Here is a 16,080-nt window from a genome sequence, read left to right as displayed (position 1 = left end):
AATGCATTGCCTACCTTCGGTCAATTGAAGACAACTTCTCTAACTGTTCTCTCCACAGAATATCATCTTCTGTTTTATTGAAGAATATCAGTTTTACTTTTCTGCTGGTATAAAATCACACAGTTAAAAAAACAAGCACTGTTGGTTATGCCCTTCAGTCTGATTAAAATTAAAAAGGTGAATTTTCATTTGATCAATATAATAAAATAGAGTATGTCAAAGCCCCGAGAAATGTGAAAGATTAGTATTTGAGCATTTTATTTAGGCAATAAATCCTGTGACTGGATTGGCAGCTTTGATTCTTTGAAAGAAGAGGAGGAGCCATGGAACGCGTAGTTGCCAGCCCCCTTGGCCAGTGACGTGTACGTGCTCCCTATCAGCAGGTCGAGTGGAAAACGGTAGACGCCACTGCCCATCCATACACATTGGCGGGTCCCTGACTGTATGCACATGTGGAATCAAAGTCACTGATCCAGTCACAGGATTGTTGCTCTTTGTACATGCTATTGACTTGGAGCCACTGAAGCTGGAGCACATTTCATCATGATTTAAGTGTTGCTTTTACTATGCATTAATCCCTGCTCCCTGTTCTGCTTCTTTTTCACAACCCTTGCAGGCATTTTCTCTAATGCAAACCTGTGCTGACAGAAATACTTGGACTGCCCCCACAAAATGCTAGTTTTCACTAGCAGTGAGCTGCTTAATCAATGTGCTGTGTCTCTTTCACTGTCCAATCAAGAAGCTTGGCATGTGTCTGGTACTGCTATAATGCTGAGGTCCCAGACCTGGATAATTTGTCTTCTAGAAATGCATACAACCAAGACTGGCTGCAGAAAAAAATCTGTACATTTAGATACGTTTCAAATAAAGGGTGTGTTTGTAGCACAAAAAAATAAATAGAGGTACCACATCCCTAGTCTGTATATGATCTATACTGGGAAAGATATCCCAAAGGGTGAGACCAACAGCTAAACCTGAGGTGTGCAGGTAAGTGCTGGGGTACACAGAAAAAAAGAAAAACAAGAGAAAAAGTGAGGAGAGCGAAAGAAAAAGATAGGAGGAAGGAAGCAGGGAAAAGGAGGGGGATGGGAAAAGCAAGGTGGGGAAAGTAAAAGAGAGGGACTGGGAAGGGGAGCTAAAAGGGGTAGGAATGGGGAAAGGTGGGACAGAGAACTGTAGGAAATAGGAAGAAAAATGGGAGGGCTAGTGGGACTTTTAAGGTACCGGATAATTCAAAATAATAATAATAATTTTTCTCTTGTTTTTCTTTTTTTCTGTGTACCCCAGCACTTACCTGCACACCTCAGGTTTAGCTGTTGGTCTCACCCTTTGGGATATCTTTCCCAGTATAGATCACATTTAGATACGTGCCCTAAGAACAGCGTTAAAGTGACACTAAATTATATTCTTCGTCTCCAAAAATAATCTATACAAAACTACTACCAAGCAGCCCTATAATTTATTTTATGTGTTACTGCTTTTTCTGCCTCCTTGCTATGTCCTCCATGACCTTCTGAGCTCACCTATTCCCCCTTCCATTTGCATCGAATGAACAGTGCCCGTAAGGTGCAGTCATGTGCACTGCTTTATGCACAATACAAATCCCATAGTCCAAAGTTCCTAGACCATGTAAGGGGAATGCTATGGTGGCTATACTCCTACATACATTAAGACCACGGACAATGAATGTAACCACCCTCTAACAAGAGGTCAGATTATAAAAAAAGGAATCTGGAGATTCTGAGAACGCTGGGAACAATAGAAGATACTAAAAACACCTGTGCTTTTGCACATACAGCACTGAGTAATGTCTTTTGCTTTCTTGTTTACTTTTAAGACTATCAACTATAACTGTGTGTGAATGGAGCTTGCTTGAGTGCCCCCATAGCAGAGTGCCGCTCGGCTCCACATCCCCACTCTCTCCTTTTTCATACACATCGCTGGATCGAGATGGGTCTCACGTAAGTATAGGGGAAAGGGAAGGGGGGCTGGAGCTGAACTCAATAGGTTTTTAGGTTTCCATTAAATTTTATTATGAATATTCAAAGAGAAACAAAAACAAAATAAACAGAACAGTAAAGATTACATGGGCTGATGGTCTAAAGGTATACAAAAATTTCACAACTATAACAGCAGTTCAACAAACCTAAGAGTATCATAAAAACAGGGACAGTGATAGATTAATTATATTGGAGAATTACAGGGGTTGTGAAGAGAGCACATATTTTGTGTAACATAGGCCAAAATGCCCTGAATTAATAAATAATTCAAGTTCACGTTAAGACTATGGTACGATTTGAGCTGATTTCTTGAGGCAGGGGACGTTGGTTGGGTATAGTTCTGTAAGGTATCGGAGGGGGTGAGGTTCTCAAGATGGCTAATACCAAAGATTGAGAGTTACTCATGTTTGAGGATAATTTCAAGGTTGACAGTCCAGCTAGCCACTTTGGTTAGTTCTATTAGCTTCATGAAGGTGGGTATGGGAGAAAAGGGGGGAGTGGGCGGGAGAGTGGGGAGAGGATAGGTAAAAGGTGGAATAGAGTCAAAAAGGGGGTGTAGAGATTAAAATAAAGAGAGTGAGGGGGAGACAGGCCAAAACAGGGGGGGCATGTGCCTCCTACCTATCCCGGATCTTCGGCCATTCAATCTCGGTTATCAAAGAGGTTTTCTGTAAGTGACATATCAGTACTACTTAGTACAATTGCACCGAAGCCTAGGCTTATACTTTTTTTTTGCTTAGGCTATCTTGTGATCACCCATCCCCCTCACCTTTCACACTTTTACACAGCATATAGAAGAAAACAAAAAATGTATGATGCCATATAACAATAGCAAGATCATAATCATACTTGCAAAATTTAATCAGAACCAAATTAAAGCAACCACAAACAGTAACAGTATGTCCACAGAGATAGCATACATTGGCAAGGAAAAGTATATGAATCCCTTAAATGGCCATACATTATACAATTTTCTTTTAGATTTACCAAAACCATATAATATGAGGTCAAACCTAAATACTTTCAATATGTATGCAATTAGGCAGGCCCTTGCACTACATAGTTGAAGGTAAAGCTAAAGGAAATTGAATAAGAAAATGGTATAATGTATGGCCAGGATCAGATCATTGGTTGAATTGGATGGACTTGTGTCTTTTTTTCAAACAGACTAACTATGTACAGTATCTCACAAGAGTACAGTATCTCAACACACAGCCAATTATTGTCTAAACCACTGACAACAAAAATTAGTTCACCCCTAAGTGAAAATGTCTAAGCTTTCACCATGGTGTTGTGCCATGGACACCCTGCCTGTTCAAATAATTATTTATGATAGATTCATGAACAGGGATGTTTGCCAGTTCCAGTGATGTCTTCAAGTCTTTAGCTGTCACTTATCAATCAAAGTAGCAGTAAACCCCACTTCCAAGCTTTTTACTTTATTTGGACTCCAGGTTTACAAACTACTGACTCCAATTAGCTTTCATTTAAGCAATTAGTCTATGAGTTCACTTACTTTTTTCCTCCAGCACTGTGAATGTGTAATGAGTATGTTGTTCAATAAAGACACAAATTAGAATGGTTCGTACTTTATCAGCATAAGCGTAGTGTGTTTGTCTAATGTGACTTAGATGAGAATTAGATCATGTTTTATGACAAATTAGTACCAGTTTTTCTGCCACTGTAAGTACTGAAGTGAAACAACCAGAAACCTTTACACAGAAAGAATTATTAGTGTACTAACAAAAGTAGAAAGGTCCACAGAGACAAAGTCAGTGCCACACTGACATAAGCAGAAACCTAACCACTGAGCCACAATCAGTACCATACTGACACAAGCAGAAACATGTCTACTGATACACAACCAGTACTGTATTGATACAACAAAACATCTCTGCACAGACAGAATCAGTACTGTACCAATGAGGCACACACCCCGATGCTAGGATTGCCTCTTACACAGAACAGTCGAGTCTGTTACTGGCCTTGAAATATTGTGCAAAAGCAAAATATATGAAGAGCAGCAATCTGCTGTATGCAATATAGAAAATGTATGGTGTAGAGAACCCATTCATATTCTGTAAGACATTTCTTATGGATAAGAAAAAAATCAAAGGTCAACAGGAAAGATATTAATCTCTGTCAGTGGTCAATAGATGGAAAAACTGTGCCGATGTCAGTAGTAGGAAAAATGCCCTGAATTCTGTGGTCAGTAGGAGTAAACAATGGCCACCCGAAGGGAACCGTGTAACAAAAAAAAATAAATAAAAATAAGCGCTGTAGTGCTAGTAGTCAGTAAGAGGAAAATTCCCTTGCTCTGGCATCAATGGAAGAAAAAACTGTCCTAATGTTGGTGTCAGTGTGAGCAAAAATAGGGGCTTTGAAGTGTGCTAGATGCTCTGGAAGGGGCTGTGGGAGGCAGAGGGCTCTGCAGAGGGTTGGGGGACTAGCACTGTCGGGGGAACTCTGTAAGGAGCTATATGATCAACATGTAGAAATACATAAGTGGTCCATACAGTGAACTTGGTGTTGAGTAAAGCCTCGTACACACGCACCGATTGTTGACCGACCGATCGGCCGCCTTTTGTCCATTGTTGTTGTGTTGGTTGAAATGTGCTCTAGACTGCACACGAATTTTGTCGGCCAACAACAACCAACTGCAGAAGCGATGTCATGTTCTGGTTTACTTTCCGTGTGTTTTTTCTTCTCTGAGCATGCCCAGTCTTGCTCATCTGACTTTTGTCGGCCGAAATCTGTACTGACTGACAAACAATCGGCCGTTCTGGTGACGGCCAACAAAAATTTTATAGCATGCACACCAGATTTTGTTCGGCCGAAAAGTCGCAGTCGGTTGTCGGAAGCATCATACTAACAAGCCGACAATCGGCCGATCGGACGTTGGCCGAAAATTTACGGCCAACAATCGGTGCGTGTGTACGAGGCTTTATTCACTTTAAGGCCATCACAGAGTACAAAGATCTAGAGGAAAAGAGATTTAATCTCAAAATACGGAATAGTTTCTTTACAGTAAAAGCTGTGAAAAAGTGAAAGACTCCCTCAAGAGCTTGTCCTGGCTGGCTCAGTAGCTTGCTTTAGGACTTGATTTTTTCCTAAATGTACATAACATAACTGGATACTACCATTTATAGGTAAAGTTGATCAAGGCAATATCCGACTGCCTCTCGAAGGATCAGGAAGAAATTTGTTTCCCTTGCTGGAACAAATTGGATCATGCTTTGCTGTTTTGTTTTTTTTTGCCTTTTTATGGATCAACTGTGATATAGGATTGTGTATAAGGGATTGTATGATTTTTTTTTCTACCTTTTACTGGTTGAATTAGATAGACTTGTGTCTTTTTTAATCTATGTAACTATGAGCTGTGTGCAGCATGCTTTGATCAAATTGCAATGTTGAATGTACAATTGATTTTATTTTATTGATGAACGGGTGTCCACATTGCACTTTCCAGTTCACCTTGTTTTGTTCTACTTTTGCTCCTAGCTATATACATGGAGCATGCAAGGAAAATAAGTCTGCTTTGGTACCAGTAAAGGCCATAAATGGTTCAAATCTCAGCCAGTTCAGCAGGAACTGGCCAAAATTAGAACAAGGTGTGGGCAGGCTGAATGTACTCAAGTTGATCATTGATCCATTAACTTGGGTACAATCAGTCTGTCAGATTTTACATGCAACTAATGCCAGTGGCTATTACAGCCGCTAGCAATAATCACTGTGTTCTCTTGGCAGGGATGGCTTCCTGTGCACCCCAAGTGGTTGCAGGAAAGAAAATCGCACAGTCTATGGCTAGCTTTAGGCACCTTATATTGTGAAACAATATCCGGTTTTGCTGTTTGAAGATAAATGAACAATTATAGCTCACTAATGTCCTTTAATGAGAGCAAATAGTATTATAAAAACTTGCTTTTACTTAATAATTCAAAAGTTATCCAAGGTCAAGTTTGATTTACAACAGCTATCATTAGGATTTTTAATGGTTTCCAAGAAACTTCATTACTTGGTTAATGACCTGCAGTGTGAGAATTGTTGTGTATACCCGAAATGTAATTGATATTAAGGTGATGAGCACAATCGTTCTTGACTGATATTTAAGCATTCTCTTTGAATAATTCTGTTGTTTTGAAGATAAACAAATTATATTATTTAAAAATGTATTTCATAAACAAATATATTTCTTAAAAGATATTAAACCTTAATTAAACCTTCATGTTTTTTTTTAAATGTATTTTTTCAAACGCCTAGAATATATATATATATGTAAGACCTATTTATGTCATGACATAAGGGGGAAACACCAAAACTTAAAATTTGAAAAATGAAATTATTTCGTAATTTAGTTTCTTCTCCTGCCCACCCTTGGACATTTGTGCTGTTGAGAAGACTGACTATAGTTCAAGAAACATCAAACTCTTTCCTTTGTTTGTTGGTCTGTCCAATCAAAAAGTTGCAGTGACTATAAAAGCAAACCGCAAGCCAGGGGCAGACTGGACAGGGGGCAGAGATGCAATTGCTCCCAGGGCCGATCTGGTGACCTGTACAAAGGCCGTTGTGCTGCAAGCAGACCTGCACATGTGCAGTTTGGGAGCTAGCCGAGTCTATTTCTCGGCATGGCTGAAATAATGTGGAGGTGGGAACATTCCTACATCCAGTGCTTATTAGCCGGTGATGTGTTGTGTACCTATCACAGGGCTGATTCTGTATTCCTGTCTTACAGTGCCCAGCCAGGACAGCCTACTCCCTCCTCCACACGAGGGGACAGGGTGATTAAGCTCTGTCTCCTCCCGTCCCTTTCTTCCTGTGCCCGCCCACACTCCAGGCAGCCCGTGTGCTGTGTCTGTGAAGAGAATGTGTGAGCGGGAAAGTTAAAACTGAGAAGATGGCAGCAGTCTCTGTCTCTCCCTGTGCAGGCATTGTGGAGCAGTCTCTCCCTCTCTGTGTGGGCAAGGTTGAGCAGTCACTCTCTCCCTCTGTGCGGGCAATGTGGAGTAGTCTCTCCCTCTCCATGTGCAGGCAATGTGGAGCAGTCTCTCCCTCTCCCTGTGCGGACAATGTGGAGCAGTCTCTCTCTCCCTCTCCCTGTGTGGACAATGTGGAGCATTGGGCTAATTAGCACCTAATAAGTGAGGTAAAAACCTCACTACTATTCTTTTGTTTTATAATGTCTAGGGGGGGGGGGGCTGAGTCGCTGCACCATGGGCCTCTGGGTTGTACTTGCCCCCGGGACCAAAAGTTGACAGTCAGCCCCTGCAGCAAGCTTCCTTCAATAGCAAGTTATATAAATAATTTAACTGCAATAGTGAAATGATACCGGAAGTGGAGCTGATACAAAACATCATCATTTAGGTGTTCTTAAGGCAAATTGATGTCTTGCAGACCATGCAACGTATCTTCTGTGTCTACCTCTGCATTACCTCACTGCAGCAGCCTTGAGCTACCAAAAAGTTACACTGTCCAGCTTATAAATGTGCTGAATTTGAAGTGTGGTGGAATTCCCTTCTTTCTTGTGAACCTACTGTTTTTAATGACATTTCATGGTGGCTGAAATACGTTGCTCTGTTTGATAATATGAGGAGAAGAATGGACAAACTGCTAATCCAAAATGTGTCCCAACTAGCCTCTTATATAAAATTGTTATGCTTCATATAGAATATTTTATTTTAACACTTTAGGGTAAACAAGTTTCAGAGTTACAAGACTCTCTACCTTGATAGGTTCTCTGCATTTTCCAAAGGAAAAATGTGTACTAGAAGTTTATATTTTCCTGGCAACAGCCTGTGTTCGTTGTGTGAAACACACCTACAGTGCATCTGGAATGTATTCACAGCTCTTCACTTTTTCCACATTTTATGTTACAGCCTTATTCCAAAATGGATTAAATGTATTATTTTCCTCAAAATTCTACAAACAAAACCCTATAATGACTACGTGAAAGAAATTTGTTTGAATTCTTTGCAAATTTATTTAAAATAACAAAATAACAAAATACCATGTATGTAAGTATTCACAGCCTTTGTTCAATACATTGTTGAAGCACCTTTGGCACCAACTAAAGCCTCAAGTCTTGAGTATGATGCTACAAGCCTGGCACACCTATTTTTGGGCAGTTTCTCCCATTTTTATTTGCAGGACCTCTCAAGCTCCATCAGATTGGATGGGGAGTGTCAGCGCACAGCCATTTTCAGATCTCTCCAGAGGTGTTCAATCTGGTTCAAGTCTGGGCTCCGGCTGGGCCACTTAAGGCCATTCACAGAGTTGTCCCGTAGCCACTGCTTTGTTATTTTGGCTGTGTGCTCAGGAACATTGTCCTTTAGGAATATGAGCCTTCACCTCAGTCTGAGCTCCAGAGTGCTCTGAAGCAGGTTTTCATCAAGGATGTCTCTTTACATTCCTGCATTTATCTTTCCCTCGATCCTGACTAGTCTCCCAGTTCCTGCCACTGAAAAACATCCCCACCGCATGATGCTGCCACCACCATGCTTCACTGCAGGGATGGTATTGGCAAGGTGATGAGCAGTGCCTGGTTTCCTCCAGACGGGACGCTTGGCAATTAGGTTAAAGAGTTCAATCTTTGTTTCATCAGACCAGAGAATTTTGTTTCTCATGGTCAGAGTCCTTCCGGTGCCTTTTTGGCAAACTCCCGGCAGGCTGTCATGTGCCTTTTACTAAGGAGTGGCTTCCCTCTTGCCACTCTATCATACAGGCCAGATTGGTGGAGTGCTGCAGAGAGGGTTGGTCTTCTGGAAAGTTCTCCTCTCTCCACAGAGAAACACTTGAGCTCCGTCAGAGTGACTATCGGGTTCATGGTCACCTCCCTGACTAAGGCCCTTCTCCCCTGATTGCTTAGTATGGCTGGGTAACCCATTCTAGGAAGAGTTCTGGTGGTTCCAAACCTCCATTTACGGATGAATTGGAGGCCACTGTGCTCATTGGGACCTGAAGAAATTTTTCTGTACCCTTTCCCATATCTGTGCCTTGATACAATAATGTCTCTGGGGTCTACAGACAATTCCTTGGACTCCATGGCTTGGTTTGTTCTTTGACATGCACTGGTAACTGTTGGACCTTATATAGACAGGAGTGTGCCTTTCCAAATCATGTTTCAATCAACTGAATTTACTATTGGTGGATGCTAATCAAGTTGTAGAAACATCTTAAGGATGATCAGTGGAAACAGGATGCACCTGTGTTTAATTTTGAATGTCATGGCAAAGGCTGTGAATACTTATGTACGTGTGATTTTTTCCGTTTTTTATTTTTAATAAATTTGCGAAGATTTAAAAAAAAAAAGACATATTTCACATTGTCATTATGGGGTATTTTTGTAGAATTTTGAGGAAAATATTTAATTTAATTCATTTTGGAAAATGGCTGTAACATAACAAAACAAAATGTGTAAAAATTAGGGAAGTACATGCAAAAAGATGCCCCGAGTTAAAAAAAAAAAAATTAGACAAGTCATTTAACTATGCGGCTGTAAATCCTGTATTGTACCATTACCTCTTAGAAAACATTTACATAGAAACATAGAATGTGTCGGCAGATAAGAACCATTTGGCCCATCTAGTCTGCCCAATATATCTGAATCCTATGAATAGTCCCTGGCCCTATCTTGTATGAAGGATAGCCTTATGCCTATCCCATGCATGCTTAAACTCCTTCACTGTATTTGCAGCTACCACTTCTGCAGGAAGGTTATTCCATGCATCCACTACTCTCTCAGTAAAGTAATACTTCCTCATATTACTTTTAAACCTTTGCCCCTCTAATTTAAAACTGTGTCCTCTTGTGGTAGTTTTTCTTCTTTTAAATATGCTCTCCTCCTTTACCGAGTTGATTCCCTTTATGTATTTAAATGTTTCTATCATATCCCCTCTGTCTCTTCTTTCTTCCAAGCTATACATGTTAAGGTCCTTTATCCTTTCCTGGTAAGTTTTTTCCTGCAATCCATGTACTAGTTTAGTAGCTCTTCTTTGAACTCTCTCTAGAGTATCTATATCCTTCTGGAGATATGGCCTCCAGTACTGCGCACAATACTCCAAGTGAGGTCTCACCAGTGTTCTGTACAGCGGCATAAGCACTTCTCTCTTTCTACTGCTTATACCTCTCCCTATACATCCAAGCATTCTGCTGGCATTTCGTGCTGCTCTATTACATTGTCTTCCCACCTTTAAGTCTTCTGAAATAATTACTCCTAAATCCCTTTCCTCAGATACTGAGGTCAGGACTGTGTCAAATATTCTATATTCTGCCCTTGGGTTTTTACGCCCCAGGTGCATTATCTTGCACTTATCCACATTAAATTTCAGTTGCCAGAGTTCTGACCATTCTTCTAGTTTTCCTAAATCCTTTTCCATTTGGCGTTTCCCTCCAGGAACATCAACCCTGTTACATATCTTTGTGTCATCAGCAAAAAGACAAACCTTACCATCGAGGCCTTTTGCAATATCACTTATGAAGATATTAAACAAAATTGGTCCCAGTACAGATCCCTGAGGTACCCCACTGGTAACATGACCTTAATGCTAGATACAAATCCAACAAATCTTTTGTGAAACTTAAACTTTCATTTTTGGTAGATGCTGGCAAGTTGCTAAAATGCAATCTCTGCTTATGTGGCTGCCCTCAGCCACTTGCTGTCAAAATGATGTATTATGGAAAAAAAACTTGGAAATAAATACTCAACTCCAGGCTTCTGACAGATTTGTCTGGGCACAATGTGATTTTAATGGCGCTTTTTGTGGGATTTTGGGAAAGGCAAGGCAAGGCAAGAAATCCAAATCCCATGATAACATAGGTTCCAATGCCGTATTTGTGAGAATTGGGATCATAGGCTTTCCCAAGATCCCTGTGAGGCTCAGTGATGTCAGTGTCCAGAAGCACCCAGAACCCAAGAGTAAGGTATTTTTCACACATTTATTTTTTCTTAGTCCTGTAATGCAGTTTTCTGTCAACAGGAGGTGGGGCAACCACATAAGGGGACAATACATTTTAGAACAAGGTCCTCTTTGAACAATTTCTCTGTCTCTCAGGTATTCGAGTTGAGTCGTCAGGAATGGAGCCAGAAACTATGGCAGGGGGATCTCACTACCTATATCACTTTTCTGTGGATTGACCTATAGTAAACACAAGTAACTCCTATACAACCAATATTAAATTGTAAACCAATAACGCCCTCATTTTGTGCTAATATAAATTCTAATTGCTGCTGCTTTGATCATATAGTGTCCCACACACTAGTCAGTCAGATTTACAAAACTCTCGATATAGCACTGTAAACTATGCATATACACATTTAAAACAACAAATCTATAATGAAAAAAAATGATAAAGCCAGGTGATGTTGATGTAACGCGTAAGGGGATGAGCTGGTGATGTAAGCAAGCAAGTTTAGAAAGTCTGTCATAAGTGAGTACGCTCAGCACAAACAGTAAGCAGAGGTCACTTGTGCCTTAAAGTAGGTGTAAACCCTATTCATTAAATCTGACGTGGGCACATATCTGTAGTGTTTACTTATCTCTCTCCAAAGCCCTAAGTTCCATTTCTTTCTACTTTTCTGTTATCAGCATGATAACTTCTGACAAGCTTTCTGACACAGAAGATAAAAGCAGCTGGAAATTTGTCTTGGAGAGGTAACTTAGAGACAGATAAGCAGAGTGCTTGTCTATTCAAATCATAGGTCTACAAGTTTCCTAGCTCCTCTGCATATGTGAAGGGGTGTGTGTGCCTTTCCTCCAATCAGATTACACACAGTGTATACTTAGACTCCCCACCCACTGCTGAAACAGGAAGAAACATTTCTAACACAATTTGCACTTTCTGAAGAATATAGAGAGCTGAAGACAGCAGATATACATCTAAAACTTATGTAGGGAGATTTGTCTCATCTCTGTGTATCCTCTGAGGCTGTTCATTTCACTGAGTATATGTGAGGGTTTACATCCACTTTAAGGGGATAGTACAGATTCAGCAGATTTAAGTATTTATTGTGTACAGCCTCCATCCACACCTTAAGGGGACAGTGTAAACCTTATTCCTGTAGCGCACAGAAAGCACTATGAGTCAAACTTTTTTTATTTTGAGCAACATTCAAGAATTTAGTTATGAAGTAATATCATATAAATCAGTGGAGTTGAATGGGCATATGAAGGCAAAACAAGGATCCATTTGGGCTTAAAGAATATGTAAACTCAACATTTCATATTCCTGATATGTGCCTGCTGTACCATGCAATTGTATGAAAAAGTATCCTGTTATTTGTATTGCTTCCCTTGTATGAAATCCCCGGTGTTCCTGACAGTTTCTCTGTTTTCCTATTAAAAACTGGCCATACTAAGCAGGAGAACACATCGTGGTCAGCTCTCTAGCTATGCTGGGAACTCAGTCTACTCTCCTCCCCAATGATAAGACTTGTTTTGACATGCCCCCCCTGTACAGCCTTTCACTGGGCAGACCAGTGTTCTGCTGTTTTTCCTCCCCCATCTCTTATGCAGCTGAGAACAGAGGGGATGTTATCACTCACAAAAAGAGAATTATATATATATATATATATATATATATATATACACATACATAAATATTTGGCACTGTTTTATAATCACAGGATATTTTTTCTGGGGATTGATCCTAATTGCAAAAGTGTGAACAGGTAATTTCCTAAGCATGTAATTTAGACAGCTGGTGTTAATATAAACAGCAAGCAATATTGTTCCCATGCCAAACTGGTGTGGTCCTAAATGTAAGCAATAAAAAACAATGTGGGAGCTGCTGTAAATAAAAAAAAAAAAAGAAATGTTGAGCAATGTGCTGCAAGAATCTTGCAATTTTTGAAAGTATGTTAGATTTTGCTTAGGTAGTAGGGACCACAAAAATACAAAAGGAAGAGCCGTAACAGAAAAAGAAAAATAATAGGAATATTCTAAGTGCTAGCATTAAAGCACGCCTGATGCTTTGCTCTGTAATAAAAAAAAGGTTCACTTTAAGCAAATGCATATTTGATGCATTTCCTAAACCCAAGTTACAGCAGTCAGCATACTTGATGATTACAAATTGGCACACAACAAATTGCATTCATATAACATCAGGTAGTATTATAGTAATTTGAAATAACTGATTCTGAAAACACAAACAAAAAAGCAGAAGATTGCAAATATAAAACGTAACATTGAACTGAGAGCAGCACAAACACACTGACCAGAAGACCAGAAAGAAATGTCACTCACATTTCTATCTTCATAGCCCAAGGACAGTAGATCATGAAATTATAGAACATGCTGTCTAACCTCAGTATTACTTTATGTAATTAACAATCTCAATGCAGAGGGGCAGTACAAGAAATGGCGACTGAATTATATTGGCTGGACATATTGACAGAAATTCACACAATACCACAATTGAGTGGCATTTAAATAAAGCGTGTTTCTGTAGGGGAGGATTGGTGTATGTAGAAAGTAAAGGGTTGACTAGTGTATGCAAAGGGATAGGTGATGTACGCTCCCCACTCCTCTGCCATTCCACATTGTTTCCCAAGAAATTTCATCCCCCGAAGAGAAGAGATGTACTGTACTGAGTTACACAGAGCAGAAATTCAAGCCAACTAAAATAAATCCTAAAGGCTTGACGATTCTCTCACGATTCTCAGCGTAAAATTAGCTTTCAAATTATACAAAATAAAAAATAATGGGCTAACTTTACTGTTTAGTTTTTTTAATTCATTGAAGTATATTTTTTCTAAGAATTGCGTTTGAAAGACTGCTGCGCAAATACAGTGTGACATAAAATATTGTAACGATTGCCATTTTATTCTCTAGAGTCTCTGCTTAAAATATATATATAATGCTTGGGGGTTCTAAGTAATTTTCTAGCAAAAAATAAGGATTTTAATTTGTAAGCACCAAGTGCCAGAAAAAGGCTTAGTCTTTAAGACGTTAAACTGCCCTTCTTTAGAGACGGAAGTTCATTCCTTTGATCTAAAAGAACCAAAAGATACTTTGTAAATCATGTTTATAGTTTTCTCCTAGCGCTTGGCAATGTTGATAAGTTCTGTATGAGTCGAGGGCATGCATAATTAAGATCGTGAGGGGGGGGTGAATCGAGATCGCAATTTGTTAACGATCAATCGTGCAGCTCTACAAACATCAATACTATGAATGTCAATCCAATACAGATTTCGGTCACTGCTTTCTTCAAGTAAATTAAAGGTCTTTACACAGTATATTTTGAAAGGGTGGGTAAAAAAAACAAAAAATGTATATCTTCTTCAGTTTCTACAGCGTTCACACCATGTACAGAGACATCTGTTTTTCTGCATGCGTTCTGTAAGGGCACAAAAAGTTAAAATAAAGTTCTCTATGTGCCCTGTTCACACCACAACACTGGTATCATGTACAGACTTTCTGTGCAGGAATCTGCAAAGTGTACGCAGAAAAAAAAATGATGTGACAACACTCTGGTGTGGCACATAGCAGATGTGCATGACAACTGCATAAAAACTCACTGAAGCATGCATGAAAATGGATGTAAACTCACGTCTCTGCAAGTGAAACCTGCACCCATTCGTTTCTTTGCATGTATGGTGTGAATAAACCCTTACAAGCAAAACTACAAACAGTTTAGTTGAAAACCGCTAACAGGTGCTGGAATAATTGTAGTGTCAGAATCAAAGCTCGTAAATTCTATGCTAAATGAAAATTATTTTTTTTTTAATGGATACTCTATATTTGTTAGCAAGACAAGCTCCATCTGCTTCATGGTTATATGAAATCACTCTGTCATGTGGGAAGTATAAGGGCAGCCAATACTGGTCTCCTTCTGATAATGTTATTTGCCTGGATGTGTCTGACTTAAGAGAAGAACTCCAGATTTTCCTCCTCAAAACAACAGATGCAGTGTGCATGTGAGTGAATCCCAGCCACACTGTCCGTTTCTGTGCAATTTACCTCTTTTAGCTGAATACAGCAGGTTTTCAGTGTCTGTAATGTCACTTCTCCTCCTGACTGAATTCCTAAGTTCTCTGACTTCCGGTTTCCTTCCTTTTCCAGGCCTGATACTACATATCCCATGATCCTTTAAGCTGCTTCAGGGCAGGGTATGGGAGACACTTGTACTAGTTCTGGGAGTTATTGTGGGTGGGTCCTAGGGTTACTATGGGTGTTGCTGGGCCATGAAGGTGCTGAAAGGTGTAAATGCGTCATACCTCCTCCTCTGTCACTCCTGTCTTGCAGCATGCCAAAGAATAATAGCTTACTACAAGACCACAGAAGAAGATAATATGGAGGTGTTTCCTACCTACAGTGCTTAGCATAAATAAATACACCCCTTTTGAAAAGTAAGATTTTAAATCAATATCTCAATAAACACAAGAGCAGTTTCCAAAATTTTGCCCAAACAAAGTTTTATAGAACATTTCTTTGGCTCATTACATGAGCAAAAAAAAAAAAAGAAAATCTGGTCCAACCACATCTGGAGTATTCTGTCCAGTTCTGGTCGCCAGTTCTCAGGAGGGATGTGTTGGAGCTGGAGAGAGTCCAGAGAAGGGCAACTAAACTAATTAGGGGATTGGAGGACCTTAATTATGAAGAGCGTCTGCAAACGCTTGATTTATTCTCCCTGGAGAAGAAACGCCTGAGAGGGTACATGATAGCAATGTATAAATATCTCAATGGTGATCTCAGCATAGAAAAAAATCTATTCAGTAGAAAGGATTGCATGAGGACTCGGGGGCATACAATGCTATTAGAGAAGCGTTTTAACCTCAGGCAACGTGGGGGGTTCTTTACTGTTAGGGCTACAAGATTGTGGAATTCACTACCACAAGAGGTGGTTTCTGCGGGAAGTATGGTGGCTTTCAAAAGACTCTAGACATACATCTCAAGGATCAGAACATTAAAGAGGTTGTACACCGAGAAAAATTTTTTTTCTCTTCTTTACATCCTGAAAGAGAAACCCATAATGAGCTAGTATGCATCGCATACTAGCTCATTATGAAATACTTACCTTAGAACGAGCCCCCGCCGTGCCGTCCGCTTACCTGTATGACGGGCGACATGTATAGTGTGCGCGCGGG

General features: G+C 39.9%; 1 protein-coding gene across 1 annotated transcript in view; it reads right to left on the bottom strand.

Moving 5' to 3' along the window:
- The window catches only part of CYB5R4 (cytochrome b5 reductase 4), a 270,390-nt gene that overhangs the window by 15,722 nt on the left and 238,588 nt on the right, over window positions 1–16,080 (bottom strand). The window contains exon 14 of the mRNA XM_082249678.1: window positions 15–101. Coding sequence (XP_082105804.1) covers window positions 15–101 — 87 coding nt within the window. The remainder of the gene's footprint in view (window positions 1–14; window positions 102–16,080) is intronic.

This window comes from Pelophylax lessonae (assembly GCF_965119305.1).
Source record: "Pelophylax lessonae genome assembly, chromosome: 3".
Lineage (NCBI taxonomy): Eukaryota > Metazoa > Chordata > Amphibia > Anura > Ranidae > Pelophylax > Pelophylax lessonae.
This window is presented reverse-complemented; position numbering and strand designations above follow the sequence as displayed.